The following is a 25705-nucleotide window of genomic DNA, read 5'->3' on the forward strand; positions in this document are numbered from 1 at the left end:
GTAATTCTTTCTCTGGGGTGATAATGCTCTGTCTGATTTATGTAAGTTATCCAATAGCCTTGGTAGATGTAATTTGCGTTGTTAATTAATTTAGTAACAATCTAAGGTTATATAGGTGAAGTGAATTGAAACTCCTAACTGTGTCATCAGATGAGAACTATTTGAACACAGAAGCATCCAGTGGATTTAGGCAGGGCCATTTCAATTCACGAGTGAGCCTTTTGAAAATAAAGAGAATCCTCACTACAGTAGAGTAGGAAGGATAGAAAGGGAGGTTAGAAGTGGGAGCCAGTACCACTCAACATCAATTACCGGAAAAATTGTCAATTATAGACCCCAACAGAAGAATCTTAAACAGGGAAGAATCATCAATTACAGTCCCCAATAGGGAAAGAGGTACAATGCATCTTCTACAAGTAATCTACTACCCCTACAACTCAGCCAGTGAGAAACCATCATCATGCTGAACTCATGCCTTTTTCCAATGGACTTTCATTCAGAACAATCCCTTCCAACTTCCTCCTTCTGCTCCATAAAATAATGTACCTTTCCTTTGTTTGTTGGATTTGCCTGTGGTTTTGCCTTAGAGTGCATGTTCTGAATTGCAATTCTGTTATTCCCAGATGAAGTCATTTTTGCTGGCTTTCTTTTTAAGGTTAACAACTTTTGTCACGAAAATCAGGCCAGAAATATGATTTTAACATAACAAGGCCATGTTGTTTCAGAAGGCAACTAACAGTCTTAGTAAGAAAATGTGTTATCCAGGTGGCAAATGTGTTTGCCTTGAGGTATATTTGAAGATGAAGTGGTTATAGCTTCATTGGTGGAGACCCCTAAGTCTTTATTAAGGACCCACTCATAAAACCAAAGCTTATACCCAATCCAGGGAGCTGTCAGAAGTCTCAAGAGTGGAACACTTGTTGGCATCTTGCTGACACCTACATGTCATCTAAATGCAGCAGTAATTGGAGGACTCAAGAAGGGATTTGGAATAATACACAGACATATAGTGAAATAGATAATTTCATTTTATAGTCTGCAAATATTTATTGGGCTCCTATTGTGTATAAGGTACTATGCCAGGACCTGAACGTATATACCAGTGAATAAAGTCCCTGTTTTAAGAGTGCTTACACTTTACTAGGGGGAATTCACAATAGACAAAGAAATTTTATGTCGGTTGTTAAGTGCTACAGTGAAAAATAGAGTAAGGGAGATGAAGGGATGCTATTTTCTAAAAAAAAAGATGAGGAATGCTTTACTGATGTCTTAGAATGTTTGGGCTGCTATAACAAAATACCACAGACTGGATAGATTACAAACAAACCAAAAAAAAATTTTTTTTTTAATTCTGTAGGCTGGAAGTCCAAGATAGGGTGGTTATGTGAATGCCATCTTCCACGGGGTCCCAGACTTCTTGTATTCTCACATAGTGCGAAGGGCTACGGAGCTCTCTGAAATCGATTTCATAAGAATACTAATCCCATTCATAAGGGCTCCTCCCTCAGGATCTATTTTCGAAGGCCCTACCTCCTATTACCATCACCTTCCGTGTTTGGATGTCAACATACAAATTTTGGGAGGACACACATTCAGATTTTACCAACGGAAAAGGTGATTCTTCAGCAGAGACTTGAAGATTGTGTGTGGACATTTGGGGAAGGAGCATTCCAGATAGAGGGGCAGCTTATGTAATAATCACTGAAAATGGAGTATGCTTTGTGAATTTTAGGAGCAGCAAGGAAGCCATTCATCTGGACTGATAACAAGGAAAGGCCAGAATAGTTGGGAGAAGTTATAGCTAAGTGTGGGAGGAAAACACAGGTCCTTGCTCACTGTTTTAAGAGGGATGGGAAACTACTGGAGAGTTTTTAGCAGAGGAGAGATCTTATTTCTATGTTAAAAGATCACTTTGCTTACTGCGCTGGGAAATCCTTGGGTGGGGAGAGTACATAGGCAGAGGCTATCATAATAACCTAGAAAAGGTTTAGTGGTAATTCACATCAGTGTGGTTATGGTGGTGATGTATAAAAAGAGTAAACGAATGGGCATGGCTGTGATCCAACAAACTTTACGACTCTAAAACTTGAATTTCACCTAATTTTCAAGTGTCACTAAATATTATTCTTATATTAATTTTTAAATGCGTACCAAGCAACACAGTCTGCAAAACCTAAAATATTTACTCTGGCTGTTTACAATTTGCCAAGTTTTGGTATAGTTGAGATAGGACATTAGTTCGTAATCTTTGAAGATGGGTGATGGTATGTGGAGTTTCATTACACTAGTTTACTTTTGTATATGGTTGACATTTTTCATAATACAAAGTTTTAAAAATGTTTAGGTGTACCAGAGGTGATTAATCTATGTGTCTTCCCAACCCCTTTAGACAAATATCTCCTGAAAGTTGTCTATTATCTAGTCAATGCAGGCTTTGCTTTTTGTTCTGAAAAAGCAAAAACCCTTTGAAGCCTTTAGTATTGTCAAAATAATCCCTTTGGATTGGACATTTCGCAACTGCGAAAGTAGAAGGCACAAACGCGATTAGGGGAAAAGGACTTTTGCTTTTGTTCTATTTTCACATTAGTATACGCGCCCAAGACCAATCCCCTTTTACAAAAAATCAAGACAAAATCCCCTTTAGTTAGCACTCCAGCATTCTCCGCCCTCAGATGAATCCCGGAAATGACGCCCTTAGCTAAACGCTGCCGTCCCCAGTAGTGGTGGGGCAATAACGTCAGCACGTCGGTCACCCTACAAGTCCAGTCTGGGTAAGACTGACTGGAACGCCCCAGCTGGCGCCAGTCCCCGAATCTTCGGGAGCACTGTCGACTGCGACTGCGCAGGAATGCTGGGGCGGGTCTTCAAGTCGTCCCGCCCCCTTCCAGCCTGTGCGGCCAATGAACAGCTCCTGCCCCGGGGCCGGGTAAAACCTTAGAGGCCGGAGTGATTAGCAGAGAGGACAGCCCCGCCCTTGGATCCTCCAGGCCCTTGCTCCCCGCCTCGCGCCGTCGCCACCCCGCCTCCCTCTCCCGCCTGCCTGTCCTGCTGCGAGGTGACACGGGGCTTCGGCTGGGGAAGGGGGCGAGGGAAGGAAGTTAGACGTCGGCCTAGTGGCCTAGGCACAGCCCCCAACGTGAGCGCGGTGAGGGGAGCGGGTCGTAGGGAAGAAGGGGCCGCGTGGCAGACGTGGGAGGGCCCGGGGTGCGTGGTGGGGGAACGCTCTGTAAGGTCTAGGGCGGCTGTGAGGGGGCGAGGTTGACCCGGGTGTGTCCTAGTGCTGTCGGCCGGGCGTGGATAGCGGGTCGGAGGATGCCGAGCTCGAGTTGCCCCATTTCCAAAGCTGCTTTTGGCAGCTTGGCACACCTTAGGTTTGCCTCTGTTTTGGTTTGTCTGGGATGCAAGAAGGAAACTTAAAGATTCTTGAAAACACTTGGGGTCTTTCTCGGGGTGTTTTCCGTGCTGGTACGTGCGTGCTCCTTACTTCTTCCCGGATGGAGAGGTAGAGAGGCCAGGTGGGCTGGTCAGCTTTCACTCTCTGAGTATTGTTGTAATAAACAAACCAGGAATTCTTCACCCTCCTCCCCACGCCCTTCTCTGCAACTCAACGACAAACATTCCCAACAAGTTTTAAGAAGCAGACTAGAAAATTCTAAGGGATTCTTTGTCTTTGAAATATAGCACTAGTGAGTGTGGCTTTCTTAATGTTTATAGAAAATGAGTGGCAACGGGACGCATTTTTGGTTACGGATACTCATCTTTCAGGGTCTGTCCTAGAGAATTCTAACTTTATATTGATGTGAAATATTGTTAGCTGTCATGTTTTCCAAAGCACTAGTTTCTGTGAACTCAATCACTATAAAAGCTTAGCTGGTTGTTTGCGGGAAGTGAAGTAGATAAATCTATAGTTCTAACAAATCTAAAATTTTTAATATGATCTATGTTTCTAGCGAACCTTTGCGTATTTTTCTCTTTAACAGATTTATTTAATCGCCCAACTACCACTGATGAAGAAGATAAGTTGGAGTAACTGCTTGAACTGAATTTTATTGACCAGAAGACAGTCCATTTGTTTCACTTCTTTTTGTTTTCCCTGCTGCTTTGAGCTTTACTGTAACGGCTGAAAAACTTGGAAAATAAAATGAACATGCTGTGGTTTTGAACATAATTTTTTTTTTTTTTTGAGGAAAAATTAAAGTGCCAGAGTGAAAGCCAGAATGGCATCCAGAGAGAGGCTCTTTGAACTTTGGATGCTTTATTGTACAAAGGTAATTGCTTTCCTTTTTATTTCTAAGTTTTAAAATACTTTGTTATAAAATTTTGTGAGTGACCTTATTTTATTTAATGGATAGTAGCATATTTTTATTCATAGTAATGACCCAAAATGTAAAAACATGGAATTTTCTATTTTCCACTTTACCAGGTTTGAACACATACACAATATTGACACATTTTTAAAACCTGTAGGTATGGTTTTGATCCTTTTAAGTGATCCCCAAATTATATAAGTAGTATTATGACCTTAGGAGAAAAATAAAATATTTGTTTATGTGCTTTTCTTTTTCTCCCACAAATTGAGGATGAGATAGAGATATTTTTATGAGAAGAACATTCAGTATTTTTCCTATAATTAGCCTTTTAATTAGCTTTAAAAAGGTTATTGCTTAGTTAAAGATGTTATTGATTTGAGGTGGTTACTATAAGCTTACTGTGATCATAGCACCTTATGAGTATTGTCTCATTTGACCCTCACAATCCTGTGAGATGGATATTGTAATTATCCCCTTTTGCTGATAAGAAGATTGATGCAGAGGCTAACAGGGCTATTCAGAAGCAGAGCCACCTGAGTCAAGTCCACGCTTTTATCCATTATGACTTCTTCATATTTTTTACTTTCGTATTCAAAAATAATTTTTTGTGTTTGTCTTTATGTGACTTTTTACATGTTAGCTTTGATTTTATGTTATTGGAGGAGAAGGATACTACTTAACATGTTTTTCAAGAGAGGAGCTACGTTACTAAAGTATTGGTGAGGGTCAGAGATCTCTAATTTACTACTTGAGTTACTTTAAGTCTGTGGTGAAGTTCTCAAGTCTCAGCTTCTGTTTCTGCATTATCCCTTTGGGCTCCTTTTTTATTCAGCTTTTTAAAGAACAAGTTATTCTTTAACAAACGATCTCAGTTATCTCTGAAACTAAATTTTAGAGGTCACACTGGAATTTTCTTTGACTTCCTGATTTGGTATGTCTTACAATTACTGGAGGACATCTACTTTGAAATGTTTGATATGGATTTTTAAAATAGCTTTTTTAGTCGTGTGTAATTTAATGCCAGAAATGTCTTCTTAAAAATAGACCACTCTTCTAATAAAAAAGGAATCTAATTCACCACTTTTGAAAATAGTCACTAACACATGTCAGCCAAAAATTAAAATACAGTTTAGTTTAAAAATGATTTATTTAAAAATACGTTAAACTTACTAGGTTTTACATTTTCAGGATGACAAAAGATAAATTGGGTTACATTGTCTTATTAATTAGTTATGTTGCTTGTAGGTGGAGTTCTTGTTTTATTTGTCATCGTGCTTATTGAAAAGATAGTATAGGGGCACCTGGCTGGCTCAGTTGGTAGAGCATGTGACTTGTAATCTCCGGGTTGTGAGTTTGAGCCCCGCATTGGGTGTAGAGATTACTTAAAAATAAAATCTTAAAAAAAAAAAAAAAAAGTATAGTTTGTTGGCATACCCAGAGTTGTACTCTTGATGACTTTTGATATAAATATGAATCCTTACCTTATTATGAAGATGTCTAAGTAAATAATGACGACCCTTCATGGTCAAATTTTAAAGCCTATTTTTGGACAGGAGATAAATCCCCCCCCCTTTTTTTTTTATAAATCCCATTTTTATGTTTAAGATTTAAATCAGTTGTGCATTTAATGAGATTTAAAGTTTTTAACTTTTCAAAAATTGTTATTAAAATAATGATTTTATGTTCATCAGTTCGTGTGTAAGCTTGTAAGCTGGACAACTTTCTTTTCTTCAAACACCTTGAATTCAAGTAGTTTCCAAATACATATCATAGATTTAACACTTCTGCTCCCTGGTGAGGATGGTTACCAAATATCCAGTTCTCTATACTCTTTTTTTCACCTAACTTTTAAGGCCTTTTTTTACACCTTTGGTGGGCCGTCAGACTACTTCAGGATTGCACAGATCTTTTAACTTAGCTCCAACTTAGACTTCTTTGTGGGGTTGTAATTGTAAAGTCTAGTTTTGGCTCTGCTCCTGTTTTATTTTGTGACCTTGAGCAAGACTTAACCTCTTTGGGTCTCACATTTTCTCATATTTCATGTAAGAGTGTGTGTGTTCACGTGTATGTGTGTGTATAGAGAGAAAGCTTGTCTAACTCACCATTAAGATTTTCATTCGTTTTGACTTCTGAGAGACGTGCATTTATTTTGTCCTTATGCTTATGGATTGTCATATAGACCTTTTTAGTTCATCTTCTTTTTTAAGCTTTTCCTTATGGAAAATTTCAAGTGGTCATAAATAGAGAAGATAATACAGCGAACTCTTTTGTATCTGTCATCCTGCTTCAATCCAGTTCATGTTCAGTAGTGTTTCATCTATAACCCTCCATTACCCCTGCATTGTTTTAAAGCAAATGCTAGACAACATAATCTTACCTATAAGTATTTAAAAGTATATAAAACAAGAACTCTTCTTAAAAGCATAATCACAATACGATAATTCTTTGAATCATCAAATATCTGTCAGTATTCAAACTTTTCTGATAGTATTATAAACGTTCTTATTTTCTTGCTGTTTGATTCAATATTTAAAGTATACACATCATATTTTTTTGAAAATGTCTATTAAATCTTTTAACCTATAGGTTCTCCCTCACCATACTTTTTATTCCTTCTATTTATTTGTTGAAGAAACCAGGTTTTGACATTAGCGTTGTCCTCAGTCAGGGTTTTGCTGGTTTAATTCCTTGATTTTTTTTTTTTAAAGATTTTATTTTTATTTTTTTATTTATTCGACAGAGATAGAGACAGCCAGAGAGAGAGGGAACACAAGCAGGGGAGTGGGAGAGGAAGAAGCAGGCTCACAGCAGAAGAGCCTAATGTGGGGCTCGATCCCATAACGCCGGATCATGCCCTGAGCCGAAGGCAGGCGCTTAACCGCTGTGCCACCCAGGCGCCCCTAATTCCTTGATTTTAATTAATTGTTTTCTCTCCTGGTGTCTGCAAACTGGCAGATCTAGAGACTTGGCTGATTCATGTTCTATTTGGTGGCAGAAGCCTAGAATAATTTATAAGTGTCTCCATTATCAGTGAGTTTTACCTGCATGTATTAATTATTTCATTAGGAGTTTGCAAAACTGTGATATTCCAATTCTATCATTTCTTTATTAATGAAACATACATAGACAAGTGTCCCCTCATCAGCTGTTTGACAGTTCCTTAAAGGGTAGGCAGGCAGAAAAATATTTGATTCTTTCTCTTTGTTTTCAGAATAATGACTTGATTTGCTAGCATCCTTCTAAGGTGACCAGTTACTTTTCTTAAGTACCAGGTTTGTCTTTTTTTTTTTTTTTTAAAGATTTTATTTATTTATTTGACAGAGAGAGAGAGGGAGAGAGCACAAGCAGGGGGAGTAGCAGGCGGAGGGAGAGGGAGAAGCAGGCTCCCAGCTGAGCAGGGAGTGTGGTGTGGGCCTGGATCCTAGGATCCTGACCTGAGGTGACGTCAGACACTTAACTGACCCAGGTGCCCCTCAAGTTCATCTTTAATGATTAAAATTTAAATATTGTCTACCATTTTGCTGACCTAGTTGATGTGCTATACATACCAAACGTTGTATACATACTTGATTAAAGAAGATGACTTCCAAGATTTTTGAAAGTCTGCTTCAGCGTGGTAAGATTAGGACATCCTCTTTATTTGCCACAATGCTTAACCAGCATAGGTATTCCACAGTGTATTAGCCATAGATCAATATTAAGGTGTTATTCTAGGGTTTCTATGTAATGTGATGTTTTAAAAGTTACCATTGAGAATTACAGAATTTAGTAGGTGTTTAAGTAGGGTAATATCAGAAATAATCCTTGGGTCATACTGTTTAGGTAGGCAAAAGAAAAGAGAATATATAAATATGTTTTGTTGGTCCGGGTTCGATTGTAAGCCTAAATGCTAGTGAATAAACTCAAGTACAATTAAAATACATTACTGGTTTCCATTTTTAGCAGATGGCTTCCCACATATTAAATTTGATATTTGAAAATTTGGATAAAAAACTTGGCAGTTTATTTTTCTTTATTTTTCTTTTTTTTCTTTTTTAAGATTTTATTTATTTATGTGACAGAGAGACAGCCAGTGAGAGAGGGAACACAAGCAGGGGGAGTGGGAGGGGAAGAAGCAGGCTCTCAGCGGAGGAGTCCGACGTGGGACTCGATCCCGGAACACCGGGATCACGCCCTGAGCTGAAGGCAGACGCTTAAGAACTGCGCTACCCAGGCGCCCCTGGCAGTTTATTTTTCTAACCAAACTTTTCAGGTCTAATTTTTCACTTTCTCCTTCTAGGAATAGGATTTAATTGCATTGTTAGGAACATGCATCTTCTTAGCAGGTTATTTGTTAACGTCATGTAGTTATTATTACAGAATATAGGCAGGATGATTTCTGAACATCCAGCATTCCTGCTTTCCACAGGTATTTCACTAGATTATGTAGTCTGAATTTTTCTTACCTCCAAACGGTCATACCCACCCAGGGTCAAGGATTTTATTAACCGTGCATTTCATATAGCTCTTATAAGTTAAACATTAATGTGAACAGGTTTAACCATGTCTCATGGATTTTAGTTTAGTAGTTAACTACTTCTTGTCTGAGCATATTTTTCTTAAGTATTAAAGGCAAATTGATTTACTTTCTAATATCTGAAGATTTTAGTTCATATTATCCTAGTAGGCACCATGTTGTTCCCTGTATCCTTTGACATTTTTTTTTTCATGATGTGCTTATGGTAAGAGAGACAGTGCTGAGAACAGTTTTCGTCTCTACATTATCATAGACCTGTTTGGAATTCATATATTGCAAGTAGCAAGACATATATGTATCATAAAGCCCCTCTCTCAGCTCCCCTTGGATAGGCGTTAGGATATATTTCTGTTCCACATTTAGCCTTTTGGGAGTGCTATAGTTGATCACCAGAATATGCAGAAGAGAAACTGAGCCTCTCAAATTCTTAGATAAGATTATTATTGTTCTGTGTAGTGGAAAGTATCAAATGGATGAACTCACTAAAAAGATACAAGGTGACTCAAAAGCATCATGACATTTGAAATGTGACAATGTGGGTTGAAATTTTTGGTTCATTTTTGTCATTTGCTTTTTTTTTTTTTTTTTTTCTTTGTTTTATACTCATTTAACACTAAAAAGTTTTGTGGAGCTACAGAATTAGAGCCAAGATTTAGGCCCAGTTTTGCTTCTGAGCTTAAGGAAGGACCTGAAAAGAGGTTACATAATTGCTTCATGTTAACAGTTTTCTCATCTGTGAAATGGAACACAAAATAACTGTTTTTGCATTTCAGAGTTGTTGAGAAAAGATGAGTTGATTATATTTAAATGCACTGTAAGGGTAAGAAATATAAAATGTTATCTTTATTTGTAGTTTTAAAGTACATGTATGAGCTTGATAGTGTGTATCATTTTTTCCATTTTTGCCTTTATTTAATATAACAACAATATCCTCATCTTTTTATCTAGTGATGAAGCAGTGCTTATTAATGTCTTAATTTTTAATCTGTTTATTTTTCTTTCAAGCATAGTGCTTAATTATCCTAATATTATGAGGTGGTTTTTTTTTTGCTTTTTTTTTTTTTTTTTTCCCTAAACCAAGTTTGTTTTGGACCTTGGTGATGCTCCATTTCCTGCTGTTGCCCTTTGTCCTGCTAAATCTGGAATATGACTGAAATAGATAGTTTTGCAATGAGCTCAGAGTAAACTTCCTTTTCAGAATAAAAGTTTTGCTTCATAAAGAAAATAGAATTTAGAGTTGTTTTATTCAGATAAAAAGTCAAGAACCTTTTTTTTATATATAGATTTGGAAAAAAATGGAATGAACATAAACCCTTCCAATGAGAAAATTATAATTTAATCATAATCTGAAGTGAAGCTTTTAGTAAGATGCCTCAATATACATCAGCCCTTATAATTTAACCTACATTTAATAAGTCTCTGGTATGTGGACAGTGTAAAATGGCTCTTAATTTTCTGTGGCTTAATAATGACTTTGTAGATAAGGAAAGTAATGTTTGACTTGAAGCAAAACAAAAAAATTGCTAGCAGCTCAGTAGTAGTGGTTACCTGTTTATTTTAGGAAGTTAGATGTGAAAGCAAGAAATGAATATTTTATATCAATAGACATGGAAGTAGCCTTTAGGAAAGGAATATTACCTTTGTGGTTTGGCTTGAGGAACTTACGCACCACTCTAAAAAGTTGTTAAGATGCAGGAATATCTCTTATTCTTTTCTTTTGAATATCAAAATTTAAACTTCCCTGGTAGAAAGTAGAATTGATAGTACTTAAATGTGTAGATAGGAGCATGAGTGGAAAATAACAGTCTAAAATAATTCTCAGGTTTTTTTTATTGGCAGATTCAGGTTTTATTGGCAGATTCAGGTTTTATTGGCAATTACTGAAGAGTTATATGAAAGTAAGAAGAGAAGGTTATAGGGAGGTCTGGGGAACATTATCATTTAAGAGGAAGATAGAAGAGTTTGTAAGGAGTTTGAATGGGAGGACATCCAGGAGTGAGTAGTTGCCTCAAGTAGAGGGCTTTTATAAAGAAGGGAGTAGTCAGTATTGTCAAATTCAGTATGGCAATAAAGAAAAGCATTATGGAGCATATATTGGAATTGAGAGTTAAGAGATTATTGGTGGGATGCCTGGGTGGCGGTAGTGATCTCAGGGTTAAGACCGAACCTCACCTAGGACTCTGTGCTCAGCAGGGAGTCTGCTTCTCTTTCTCTCTCTCTGCCCCCCCCCAAGCCCACTTTCTCTCTCTCTCTCTCTCAAATAAATCATTTTTTTTTTTAAGATTTTATTTATTTATTCGACAGAGATAGAGACAGCCAGCGAGAGAGGAAACACAAGCAGGGAGTGGGAGAGGAAGAAGCAGGCTCATAGCGGAGGAGCCTGATGTGGGGCTTGATCCCAGAATGCTGGGATCACGCCCTGAGCCAAAGGCAGACGCTTAACCGCTGTGCCACCCAGGCGCCCCTCAAATAAATCATTTTTTAGAAAAGAGATTATTGGTGGCTTCAGCAAAGTAATTCTAAAACATGGGAAAAAAGATGTTAAAAATACAAATCCCCACTTCATTAATTTTTAAATTAAATGTAGCAGGTTTAAAATTACTGCCAAACTGCTGCTTTTAAAGTTTGAAGATATTTACTTTTAATTTTTGTACTTCTCTGGCCAAGGGACTTTTGTTGCTCTCTGTACCACACTTTGTGTGGCACTACTCTGGAACAGCTGAAAATTTTCTGATTGCCAAGAATCCATCTGTAATTTGAAAAATAGAGCTCTACAAATTGAATAGTCACTGATGATCATTGGTAGCAGTGCAAATGTGACCACTGAAATTGAGTACTAGTTACAAGGTAATCAACTTTAATATACTTAAATTAATTTGAAAATTAATGGAAATGTGAGTATGAATTTTTATATGACACTTATGGACCCAGAAATATTTCAGTAACTCCCAGGGTTCTTGGACATGTTTTAGAAACACAAGCCTTTATCGGTATCTGACATACTGCTGCTACCTTACCTTTTCTACAGCTTCTTTTCCCTATTGTGAAATTGCTTGGCAGATTTACTACAAGGGTGTGAAATTTGGGACCAAGAATCCAGTCTACCACAGTCTGATTTCTTGGTTACAATTATTCATCTCTCTCCCATACACAAAATCTATTTCATGTCCATTATAAGAACTCCAGAAGTCTCATCCAATCATGGTATCAGTTGAAACCCAAGATCTTGTAATATATATCAGGTCCAGTTGTGGTTTTTACTCATACCTAGACCTGTGACCTCAGAAGACACTGTTGATATTTGGCCCCTACAAACTCAGCATATTGTGATGAAACTGAGATGGGAATGCCACAATAAAGACTCTTGAAAAAGAAAGAATGGGAGGCATGTAGGAGGCTTTGGTCCATAGCAATTCTGAAAACTGGGCAAATGTTGCCTGATCCCTCTACTTTCAGAGAAGGAATGTTCCATGGTTCTGTTCCTTGGGAGTAGCTACACAGGCCACTGTTCTTTATTGCTCTTGACTGCATATTCTTAGCGGTTCTTTTTCTCTCATTATTCTTTTGATACATCTGAGGAGGGCATTGGAGACTATACTTTCTTACGACTGAACAGCTCATCTGGTTTCCTGCATAGTCCACTTTCTAATTCTTCTGCCTTCACTTATTTTCTCTTGTCTAACTATATTGTCTAATAATTCCAACGTGATGTTCTGTAGTATTTGAAATAAAAGACATACTTGTCTTCCCCTTCACTTTAGGGGGAAAAAGCCTGGGGTTTTCTATTAGGTTAGCTTCAGACATTGGGACTAAGACATGTATATGTATAATCCCTTTAACTCATAGATCAGATTTATGGTAAATGAAAGATATTTTACTTTATTCATTTTTTCTTAGGTATCCTGTTGATATTTCTAACGCAGGCTTGCTACTTTTACAATATATTATAAAACTACTTAGAATAGTTTTATGTGTGTACTTGTTAAGATATGGGTAATTAGGGGCGCCTGGGTGGCGCGTCATTAAACGTCTGCCTTCAGCTCAGGGCGTGATCCCGGTGTTATGGGATCGAGCCCCACATCAGACTCCTCCGCTATGAGCCTGCTTCTCCTTTCCCACTCTCCCTGCTTGTGTTCCCTCTCTCGCTGGCTGTCTCTATCTCTGTTAAATAAATAAATAAAATCTTTAAAAAAAAAGATATGGGAATTAGACTATTCCTAAGTTCCAGAAGAATATTATTAAAGTTGAAAAAGTTATGAAAAAAATCATAACTTACTTTAATCATTGGTAGTTAGTGGTTGCTATTTTAAACATTCTTTATTAGAATCATTACGAATTGTAAATAGGTACATTTGGAATCAGGTGCTGCACTTAATTCTTGGTAGTTCTTCATTTTAAAATATGTAAAATGTAATGCTTATAGATCAAAGTTCAGTGCCCTGTAGTCTATGAATTTAAGTGTTTGGCTTACCTAACTTGCTTTTTCTGTTTTGGTTTTGACAAACACTTTTGATTTATTTTGTGAAAATGGAATTTATTTTTTCTGAAAATTTTATTCTGGTCATTCAAAATCCATTAAGATGTGGGTAACTATCTGAAATGACTAGAATCTGCCATAACTATAAATAAACTCCTTTGATGATGTCAGAATTCATACAAGAGTTAGCAGCACTCATTTCCTTATCTTTTCCTCAGCTTTTACTGAAAAGAATGGAAATCATCTTATAATGTGCCATTTGGTTTTCAATAAGGAAAACAGGGAGCTCTGCTCTTAAATATATTTATATGTACTATACTGTTTTTTAAAACTTTTTTTTTTTAATAGAGTGTGTGTGTGGGCCAGTGACGGCAGTGGGGGGCAGAGGGGCAGAGGGAGGGGAGAAAGAGAGAAAATCTTAAACAGGCTTCACACCCAGCACCAAGCCCAACATGGGCCTCAGTCCCACAACCTTGAGATCATGACCTGAGCTAAATCAAGAGACGGACTCTCTTTTTTTTTTTTTTTTTAAAGATTTTATTTATTTATTTGACAGAGATAGAGACAGCCAGCGAGAGAGGGAACACAAGCAGGGGGAGTGGGAGAGGAAGAAGCAGGCTCACAGCAGAGGAGCCTGACGTGGGGCTCGATCCCATAATGCTGGGATCACGCCCTGAGCCGAAGGCAGACGCTTAACCGCTGTGCCACCCAGGAGCCCCAAGAGACGGACTCTTAACTGGTTGAGCTACCCAGGCGCCCCTGGACTATACTGTCTTTTAAAATATTGAAAGTAACTTGTTCTTACCTGTATTTAAGGCATTATCAACATTTTCTTTTTTTTTTTTTTGTATTAAATTTTTTTGTTTTTTAAATTAACATAATGTATTATTTGTTTTAGGGATACAGGTCTGTGATTCATCAGTCTTATACAACACCCAGTGTTCACCACAACACATACCCTCCCCAATGTCCATCCCCCAACCACCCCATCCCCCACCCTGCTCCCCTCCAGCAAACCTGTTTGTTTCCTAAGATTAAGAGTCTTTTATGGTTTGTCTCCCTCTCTGATTTTGTCTTGTTTCATTTTTTCCTCTCTTCCCCTATGATCCTCTGTTTTGTTGCTTAAATTCCACATATCAGTGAAATTATATGGTAATTGTCTTTCTCTGATTAACTTATTTCACTTAGCGTAATACCCTCTAGTTCCATCTACATTGCAAATAGCAAGATTTCAATTTTTGATGGCTGTGTAATATTCCAGTGTGTGTGTGTATCTCCATCTGTCGATGACATCTGTACCCTTTCCATAGTTTGGTTATTGTAGACATTGCTGCTATAAACATTGGGATGTCAGTGCCCTTTCCGATCACTATCTTTGTATCTTTGGGGTAAATACCTAGTAGTGCAATTGCTGGGTCGTAGGGTAGCTCTATTTTCAACTTTTTGAGAAACGTCCATACTGTTTTCCAGAGTGGCTGCACCAGCTTGCATTCCCACCAAGAGTGTAGGAGGGTTCCCCTTTCTCCGCATTCTTGCCAACATTTGTCGTTTCCTGATTTGTTAGTTTTAGCCATTCTGACTGGTGTGAGGTAGTATCTCATTGTGGTTTTGATTTGTATTTCCTTGATGCCGAGTGATGTTGAGCACTTTTTCATGTGTCTGTTGGCCATTTGGATGTCTTCTTTGGAGAAATGTCTATTCTTGTCTTCTGACCATTTCTTGATTGGATTATTTGTTCTTTGGGTGTTTCAACATTTTCTTTTAATTTATGTCTTGTGACTTAAATTCAAACTCATAGAGTTGTCTATTCATATTGAACCAAAGCATTAACTGATCCATACATTTCTCCCAAAAGATCACAACAATTTGCCTCTGTAAAAAGATGTAATTTTGTTTGATATATTTAACTGTTAAATTCTTTTTCGTGATGTTAAACATTTAAATAGTAGGAAAGATAGGTACTATTTTAATTTATGATATTGTGAGGTGAATTTATACTTTCTTATTGAGTAATTCTGAGTTATGATTTTTGTCAAAATATAAAATTTAAATAAATTTAAATATTTCAGTTTTTTAGTGAATGAACTTCATTTTAGGGATAAAAATATATAAATTTTCTAATTTTGATTTGTATTCTAAGAAAAGTACTAGTGTTTTATGTTAGGATTAAAATTTTTGAAATTTAAGATACAATTTACAGAAAATATAGAGATGCTGAAAGTAAAAATTTCATTTTTCAGAGATTTTCAGTGAAAGTACTTTATGGGTGTGATTGAAAAGTCTATAAATTAATAACATTTACTACTACAAATCATTAAGATATTAAATTTGAAAAACTTCAGCCTGACATGAAACTTCAACTTTAGGTTTTTAAGCTTCATTTAAAAATTGTCAATGTTATATTTAGTTAATACATGCACAGTGGTAGGCTTTTCTTAAAAGAATTCACTGTAGGTAGGGGTGCTTGGCTGGCTCAGTCAGAAGAGCATGCAACTCTTGATCTCAGGGTCTTGAGTTTGAGCTCCATGTTGGGTGTAGAGATTACTAAAAAAAATAAACTTGAAAAATAAAGTCTTAAAAAAAAAAAAAGAATTCAGGGAAGCTTGGGTGGCTCAGTCCATTAAGCATCTGCCTTTAGCTCAGGTCATAATCCCAGGATCCTGGGATCGAGTCCTGCTTCGGTCTCCTTGCTTAGCAGGAGTCAGCTTCTCCCTCTGCCTGCTGCCCTCCCTGTTTGAGCATGCTCTCTCTGGCAAATAAATAAATAAATAAAATCTTAAAAAAAAAAAAAAAGAATTCACTGTGTCCAATTCAAGTAGTTATTGGGTACCTGCTGTATACAGATGTTATTTACTGTCTTTATCCCTTGAATTGCATATTTTCTTCTTTTTAAAAAATTTTTAAAACAAACTTCATTTTTTAGAGCAGTTTTAGATTCATAGCAAAATTGAACAGAAAATACAGAGAGTTCCTTTGTATTTCCGGTCCCTACATATATACAACCTTTTCTGCTGTTAGGATCCCATACCAGAGCCGTACATTTGATCACTTCACTGATTTCCCAAAAACACCTGAGCCAGATGTTCTTTAGCTGTCCACCATGTGTGAAACTCCAAGGTGAACACAAAATTAATGCAGCAAGTCATGTTATACCTAACATTTAAACGTTCCAGATGTTGGCTCTTTCAAGTATTGCTAAGTTTAACTATGAATTTTCTACACTATGTTGGTCAAACCTAGAACTTGGTTATCTGAATGACGAGTTTTTGTTTTTTTTTTTTTAATTTAAGAAATACCTAAAGTAAAATTTGAAATCTCTCTAGGGATTGGTGTATTCTAAGCCTATTTTTTATGTAGACCTCTATTTGAGCATTGATTTTTCATTTACGTTAAAACGACTTCCAAACCTTTCAAGATGTGACAGGTTTTCTTTTCATCAAAATCTTGTCTCTTCTAATTGACTGACTTCATCTGTGGGCATGCTTTTCCAACTAGAGTCAGTTTCTCATTTAGTTTGTAGGCTTAGATGTGAGACCTTAGGGAAGATGAATGAAGTCATCAGGGATTGATTAAAGAGATAGCATTTGGTCAAGGTTTTAAAGAATGGATAGTAGTTTAATAGCCACAGGATATGTTCCAGGCACATAGAAATCCTGACCAAAAGTACAAAGGAAAAGTGACCTTAGTTTAGACTTTCCTTTTGGTAATAAATTAGGCTAGGTTGTTGGACCAGCTCTTTTGAAAATCATTTACAATTCTGAATAAAATTTAAGAAATATCTTAATAGCATTGAGAAGCTGGCAAGGTGATGATAAGGCATTATGAGGCTAAATCTTAGTGAAAACAGGAACTTAGGTAGATGGAGAATGGAAGCTACTTTTCCTGGTGAACTTGAGCTTTTGTTTTCATGGCCTTGTGGATGGAAGGAGGAAGTCAAAGCCAAGGAAGTAATGAAGTCTAGTAGGTTTTCCCTTACGACCCCCAAAGGTGTACACCCGTGGGGTAAAGATCAACTGGAAACACACCCACCTCATTCTTTCATCTTCATTTGGGGTCTCCAGGGGAAAATGGCTTCGTGTTAAGCAGAGCCAAAAGATGGAAAGCCAGAAAGGTTGTTACCACCAGTTGGTTCTTTCATGAATTTGCAAATCAAATTTACTTTTCATTGTGGGGAAAGTCCTCAAAGCCCCAGGTCATGCAGACTAGTCTGGTGCTTGGTAAAAGCACATGCAGTCCCTCTGGAAGAAGAAACTTCAGTTCTGATACCAAATATTTTTTCAGATTGCAGCTTACTACTTTAATTCATGATGTATGAATCAACTGTACCAGACTCTCATTGCCTTGGAATTTCTTTCATCTTTTCCAAGGGATTTGACAGATACTCTTGTCTTTATTTGCACTGATTGGCATATGGTAGGTAGGTCTTTTGCATGCATTTCAGTTTCCTCTATTTGAGGGTATCTCCCATTGTCAACTTTGTAAAGCCGTTAGCTGTTGCCTTGCCATAAAACATAAAATTGTGATTATTTCTACAGTAACGAATGGTTGTATCATTAATGTCAAATCATACCCTTTGCTCTCTTTTCATGTCTTTTTTGTATACACACTAACTTCATTTTATTACCTAATCATAGTATAATTTTTTGAACATTTTGAACAGCAATTAAACTCAACATGTTGTAGTTATTTTGTATGAATAAATCTAGTGAAAGGACATCAGTATGAAACAGCTGTTGCCAGGTTTGCACAGGCATTGACAAAATAAGTCTTTTTTTTTTTTTTTTTAAAGATTTTATTTATTTTTTTTGACAGAGATAGAGACAGCCAGCGAGAGAGGGAACACAAGTAGGGGAGTGGGAGAGGAAGAAGCAGGCTCACAGCAGAGGAGCCTGATGTGGGGCTCGATCCCGTAACGCCAGGATCACGCCCTGAGCCGAAGGCAGACGCTTAACCGCTGTGCCACCCAGGCGCCCCTGACAAAATAAGTCTTAACAGCAGCCTCTCTGAGAGCAATTGTAAGATGCATTTTGATTTCAAAGGTACCAAAATTTAAAAAACAAAACAACTTAGAATCAGAGAAATATGATATAAAAAGTGAACTGGCAGTTTTGAATAAAGAAATAGAATATCTAGAAATAGGGGTGAAACCCAGTAATTATATTTAAAAACCAATAAATTTGGTTGATACTAGTTTAGACCGCTGTAGAGAATTAGAGAATTGGAAAGGAGGTAAGTCCTTTTTACAATATAAGCTAGGAGTCAAAGAAATGGAAAATATGGAAGGAAGGTTAAGAGATATGATGGCTAATGTGAAAAGGCTTAATACATGTTTAATTGGACTCTGAAAAGGAGAGGAAAGGAAGAATGAAATGAATATAATATTTGAAGAGATGACAGGTGAGAGTGTTCCAAGATTAATGAAAGTCCACTGAATTTCAAGCAGAATAAGTAAAACTGATTCCATACCAAGATACATTGTAGTGGAACGGTAGTGGTTTTGGAGAAAACCAAAGAGAAAGAAAAATCTTAAAAGCTACCAGAGAAAAAAAGATTATCTTCAAAGGGATGGCAGATTAATAGCTGATTTTTCAAGTAATAGTGATAGAAGGGAAAAGGTTGACATCTCTAAAGAAAAGACTTACCAATCTATTTCCAACCAAATAAAATTGTTTTTCAAAGAGTAAAGTGAAATAAAGCCCTGTTCAGCAAAACAAAACAGTTCAATTCACCAGGAAAATATAACAATTTTAAATTTGTGTGTACCTCATAACTCAAAGCAAGCACAGAGAAATGAACATATGATATTTGTAACGGTTTTTTTTTCTCTATTAAACTTGCTTTAGTAGTTTTTTTTTTAAAAAACACGTCAGTGATTGATAGAAAGAATAGACAAAAAAGTCAATAAAGATACATAAGACTCAAACAATAGAACTGACAAACTTCATGTTAGGGAATTATGTAGAACACTATACCTAGCACACATTCCTGTCAAGTACATGTTTACGAAAATGATAGAACAGACGTTAGAGCAAGTTTCAATAAGTTTCTAATGATCAAAATAATAGAGTATGTTTAACAATGACAATAAAGGAAGAAATCAATAGTAAAAAGATTAAAAAGGAATTTTTGGAGGCCTTTGAAATACCCTTTTAAATAAACCTTTGATTAAAGAACAAGTAATAAAAATTAGAATTTTGAGGGGTACCTGTGCAGTTCAGTCAGTTAAGTGTCCGATTCTTGATTTTGGTTCAGGTTGTGATCTCAGGGTTGTGAGATGGAGCCCCCGAGTCAGGCTCCGCAATGGGCATGGAGCCTGCTCTCGCTCTCCCTCTGTCTCTCTCTTCCACCTCTCTCTCAAATAAATAAGAATTTGGGGGCACCTGAATACTGCATTTTAGAACTTGATGGAAAGTGGCTACACATTACTTAGGAAAATTTATCACTTTATTTTATTTTTTTTTTAAAGATTTTATTTATTTATTCGACAGAGATAGAGACAGCCAGTGAGAGAGGGAACACAAGCAGGGGGAGTGCGAGAGGAAGAAGCAGGCTTCCAGCAGAGGAGCCTGATGTGGGGCTCGATCCCATAACGCTGGGATCACGCCCTGAGCCGAAGGCAGACGCTTAACCGCTGTGCCACCCAGGCACCCCAAATTTATCACTTTAAATACATATGTTTAGGGGCACCTGGGTGGCTTATTTGGTTAAGTGTCTGCCTTTGGCTGAGGTCATGATCCCAGGGTCCTGAGATCAAGTTTTGCATCAGGCTTCTTGGTCAGCGGGGATCCTGCTTCTCCCTCTGCCTGCTGTCCCCCCTGCTTGTGCTCTCTCTCTCTCTCTGTGAAATAAATAAAACCTTAAAAATAAATAAGTACATATGTTTTAAAAAATGCTAATAATAGTGAACTAGGTAGACATTTGTGGTCACCAGCTTCTAAGATTCTCACATCCTAGTGTTCACACCCTTTTACAGTCCTCTTCTACATTGTACCAGGGTTCTTTTGTGACCACAGAATTTGGCAAAAGTGATGGTGTATCATTTCCGAAATTAGCAAAGGCGCTCTTGTTTTCATCTCAATTACTCCTTTTTTTCTTGGATCCTTGACTCAGTAAAGCCAGCTGCTATGTTGTGTGCAGCCCAATGGAGAGGCCCATGTTATGAAGAACTGAAGCCTTGGCAGCAACCACATGAGTGAGGTTGAAAGTAGTTCTTTCCGCCTAGTCAAGCTTTGCTATGACTGCAGCCCTCCTTCACATCTTCATTATGATGAAGGCTCATGAGAAATTCTGAGCTGGTTTTGAATTCCTCACCCAAACACTGATAAAATATTTGTTGTTTAAGCTCCTATTTAATTTATTTAATTTATTATGCAGAAATAGATTATTAATAATGCCATCCATTTCAAGAAGAGTAAACCCAAAGAAAGTAGAATGAGGGAAATTACAAGTTTCTTTTAATGTGAAAATTCCCAAATTTATTGTTTGTTTTTCAGTTGTGTCAGGAAATACACATATATAAGAAGGTTGACATGTATTAAGGAGTGTATTTAATTTTAATAAATCATTATTATGTAACATCCTGGGATGATTGGCATGAACTTTCTAGATATAATCTTAATTAGGAATGTGGAAGTGAGATTGAGAGTATGTTAATTGTGGTTTCTTTCGCAAATCTTTCTAGTGGTCATGGTGACATAAGAAAATTAAAAGGTTTATTGCAAAAATTACTCATAAAATCCTGGATCTAGAAAATGATCAGTAACTTTAACATCACAAAAGAAATAACTCGATATGTACCTTCTGAAGGACACGTTGGAAACACTTATGAAGAATTATTTGCCAAAAAAAATGAACCTAAATTTGATAGTCTCTAGATCCACTAATCAATTAGAAATATATAGAGGATTGAGGAACATGTTAGAAGACATAAGAGCATGCATCAGCAAGATCCTGATGTGAGAAATACTACCTTACAAATGACCCAGTGTCTTCAAAAAATAAATTAGGACAAAAAAAATTTAATAGAAACCTATGGGTTTAGGGGCGCCTGGGTGGCACAGCGGTTAAGCATCTGCCTTCGGCTCAGGGCATGATCCCGGCGTTCTGGGATCGAGCCCCACATCAGGCTCCTCTGCTATGAGCCTGCTTCTTCCTCTCCCACTCCCCCTGCTTGTGTTCCCTCTCTTGCTGGCTGTCTCTATCTCTGTCGAATAAACAAAAAAAATCTTTAAAAAAAAAAAAAAAAAAAAAAGAAACCTATGGGTTTAAACAGACCTTAAAAATACATCAACCAGATGCAATTTGTGGGCTTTATTTGGGTCCTGATCTTACCAGACAGTTAAAGAAGGGTATTTGAACACTGATATTAAGGAACTGCTTAATTTTTTCAGATGTGATAATACTATCATATTTTTAAAAGATAGCTTTTGGGGTATTGAAATTGGTATTGAAATATTGGTGGATGAAATGATATATCTGGGTTTGCTTCAAAATAATCTAGTTGAAGATGGGGATACAGGTGAAAGAATATTGGTCATACATGATTTGATAATTGTTAAAGCTGAGTCATTATACCATTCTCTCTACTTCTAAGTATGTTTGAAATTGTTTAATAAAATGCTTTTTTATTTCTTTTTTAAATATTTTTATTTTTTATTTTTTATTATAATAATATTTTTTTATTATATCATATTAGTCACCATACAGTACATCCCTGGTTTTTGATGTAAAGTTCGATGATTCATTAGTTGCGTATAACACCCAGTGCACCATGCAATACGTGCCCTCCTTACTACCCATCACCAGCCTATCCAATTCCCCCAGCCCCCTCCCCTCTGAAGCCCTGAGTTTGTTTCTGAGTCCATAGTCTCATGCTTCATTCCAATCCCTTCTGATTACTAATAAAATGCTTTTTAAGAAAGAGCAGAAATTAATAAACATAATGGAAAGATCAACCAAATAAAAAGTTGTTCCTTTGATAAAATTAATGAAATTGAGTCAGGAAGATAAGGTTTGTGATTATATATGTTTTGAAAATTTCACATTATAACCACCACTTCCAGTGCCATTCAGAAGGCATTTTTCATCTTAAAAGTAATATATTGTTAAAATCTCATTTAACCTTTCCTAACTAGTGCTTCTCAAACTTGATTAAGCACAGTCATCCTTCCTTCTCTTCTTTTTTCTCTAACTTCACATCATACTTCTTGTCATCCAGGTAAACAGTCCCTAAGTACTTGCTCAGGAAATGCTGACTTTTCCAGGTTTATCTATTTATGTAACAGGACCAAGTATTTCACATCTTTGAAAATATCTTGCTTATTTTCTGTCTGGAATTCCCCTCTTCCCTCCTTGGGTGTTATCTGCTTATGATGATCTATGAAAACTTTTAAGTGCTTCTGCTCCTCAGTTATTTCTGGTTTTGACAGAAATAACTTTCTTTCTTTTTTTTTTAAGATTTTATTTTTAAGGAAAATAAAGCCCACCTCCAACGTGAGGCTTGAACTCACAGCCCCAAGATTAAGAGTTGCATACTCTACCGACTGAGCCAGCCAGGCTCCCCCTTTTTTATTATTTCAGTACTTTTTATGACTGCTTTATTTCTTATGCTGTTGTACATTCAGTTGTTTATGCCTCTCTTCTATTGAACAATGGGTACTTTGAGGATAAGATTATGGGGTTTTTGAGGGGAGATTTATCTTCTTTTGGTAGGAATTAGAAACTATATTATAAATATAACTGACTTAAATGAACTTTTATAAATGTAACTCATATGTAAGTTGGGAACTGCCCAATATTAGTTGAAATATGTATATGTATTTAAAAGTTTATAGTTTTAAAACTTGAAGGAATACTACATCCCAAATATCATTGCATGGAGGAAGTAAGGTGTTCCCCTATTCTTACCTGTAACCCCACCCCTTAAGAACTAGGTGACATTGTATGGATCTCTTTTTCTTTTCTTTCTTTTTTTTTTAAGATTTTATTTATTTATTGGACAGAGGGAGACACAGCGAGAGAGGGAACACCAGCAGGGGGAGTGGGAGAGGGAGAAGCAGGCTTCCCGCTGAGCAGGGCTCCATCCCAGGACCCTGGGATCATGCCCTAAGCCAAAGGCAGACACTTAACGACTGAGTCACCCAGGCGCCCCTGTATGGATCTCTTAATTCCATTTCCCACTAAAGCCTCCCAACAGGGAAGTGGGTGTTAAGAGAAGGTAAAAGCCTTCTGTGCATTAATGTAATTTTAAATAATCACATTTGGCTAGTGGCCACTGTATTGGACAGCACATCTCTGTGCTGTTTAAACACTGTCCAATACAGTGGTCCAACACAGTCCAGTACAACTTCATCCTGTGGTAATGGGGGCCTTTGAAGGTATTTCAACAGGAGGAAGAAATGATTAGATTTAAATTTAACAAATCCCATTAGTAGCTATGTATAGGGAGGAGAAATTGAAGCTATAAAGACCAGTAGAGAACTATATAACAGTTCAAATGAAAGACTGTTTTAAACAATGGCAGATGATTGGATGAATATTTGAGTGCAAAATCAATAAAGTTGATTTTGTAATTATTTCATAAGTGCTTATTTTATTACATTGAATCATGACCAACTTGATGGCAGAGTCTATATTTTAATAATGGTAACCAGCATGTTTTGATAATTGCTAAATGACAGGCATTGTTGAATGTCTTACATGTATTATCTCATTTAGTGCTCTCAATACCCTATGAGGCAGGAAATAATGTAGATGGAGAACAGATTGGAGAAGTCAAGTAACCTGGCCAAAGTCACACAGAGAGTAAATGCAAAGAGATTTAAAAAGAAAAGAATACAATTAAAATCATATGGCAAGGGGGATCATGAAATATTTAAATATGTTTGTTGCATATATTATTCCTGTTTTATGGGAGTTTCCTAATTTTGGCACATAGTAGGTTATAAAAATAATATTAATACTTGAGCATATACTCCGTGCTAGGAATTATTCTAAACCCTTGACATAGAGTAATTTTTATAATAGCCCTGTAAGAAAGGTACTGTCATTATATTCATTTTTATAGAGGAAAAAACTGATAGGCAAACATAGGATGACTTGTTCAAGAAAGTGGCAAAGCAGGTATTAAGAGTTCATGTAATTTGGCTCCGGTGCTCCTGAAGCACATAATACATTTGTGTGTTATGTTAATAGTGTACAAATGGAAAGATAGATCATACTGTGGTGTTTCAGTATACCAACCTCTTAACCATGAAAGTGGCTGAACTTGAGATTTAATTAATATGGTTTCTGGGTACGTGGAGATCTTTCTTTTTATGGCTTTTGGCAGTAAAGTGTAGATTCTCTGAGAATTTTGTCAGGCTGTGTAGGATGTGGCTGTTTTGTCTGTTAAAATTGTGTATGGCCTGAGTTTACTGACCCTGATAACTCTTTTTTTTTTTTTTTAAAGATTTTATTTATTTATTCGACAGAGATAGAGACAGCCAGCGAGAGAGGGAACACAAGCAGGGGGAGAGGGAGAGGAAGAAGCAGGCCCATAGCAGAGGAGCCTGACGTGGGGCTCGATCCCATAACGCCGGGATCACGCCCTGAGCCGAAGGCAGACACTTAACTGCTGTGCCACCCAGGCGCCCCCTGATAACTCTTTTCCTCTATTTGCTCACTAAAGCTGTGCTCATAGTTCAAAGACAGTATAGTGTAGTAGAAGGAGCACAATTGGATTCATATATCTTACATTTTAATCCAAGCACTATCAGTTCTGGAATATCCCTTTTCTAACCTACAAAATAGGGAAACCTCTGGATAGGAGTAAGGAGTAAATGGAATGATACATATTATTTTAAAATGCCTGCTGTAGTACTCATATGCTCAAAAAACTGCAACTGCTTTTCTTCTTAATGAAACATTTCCAGATTTAAGTACCATTTCTTTCCTTCTAGTTGTTCAGTTTCCTAGGAGAACCTTGTACCTGCCAACCACTTGGTAACCCTGACCTTTAGACTTTGAACTGGATACTGTGGAGTTCCTAAATAAACTACAAGGAGAAATGCATTAATTCTTTATGGTGTTATGAGACTGTTTTGTATCTAATTTTTTTACAGAGAGATAATCCTATGCTCTATTAAAAGCAAAAATGATAAGGAAAACTCCAGCTACTTTTATTTCTGGATTCCTATTCTGAGTGGATAAATGAGTAAATGAATAAATGAATAATGTGCTAGTGGAAATGAAAATTGCAAGTAATGGAATCCTTGAGAAAATTTCTCACATGAGAAATCTTTTTCTGAAAATATTTCCATCTTATTTCTCAGTGATGATGTAGATAGTGGCAGTTTACAGTCTGATTTTGGAACAGTATATTAATAGAAAAAACAAATGCACAAAAGGTCAGCAGTCTCTGTA

General features: G+C 36.8%; 1 protein-coding gene across 7 annotated transcripts in view; it reads left to right on the forward strand.

Annotated features, from left to right (window-relative positions):
• The first annotated feature begins 2764 nt into the window (after nt 1-2764).
• NBEAL1 (neurobeachin like 1) overlaps nt 2765-25705 on the forward strand; it is a 199956-nt gene continuing 177015 nt past the window's right edge. For 2 of the 7 annotated variants that reach the window (XM_034654989.1, XM_019799567.2), the window contains exons 1-2: nt 2765-3145; nt 3981-4268. In XM_034654989.1, coding sequence (XP_034510880.1) covers nt 4218-4268 — 51 coding nt within the window. In that variant the 5' untranslated portion in view covers nt 2765-3145; nt 3981-4217. The remainder of the gene's footprint in view (nt 3146-3980; nt 4269-25705) is intronic. The other 5 variants (XM_034654993.1, XM_034654990.1, XM_034654992.1 and 2 more) reach the window with 5 other exon arrangements.

This window comes from Ailuropoda melanoleuca, chromosome 2, assembly GCF_002007445.2.
Source record: "Ailuropoda melanoleuca isolate Jingjing chromosome 2, ASM200744v2, whole genome shotgun sequence".
Lineage (NCBI taxonomy): Eukaryota > Metazoa > Chordata > Mammalia > Carnivora > Ursidae > Ailuropoda > Ailuropoda melanoleuca.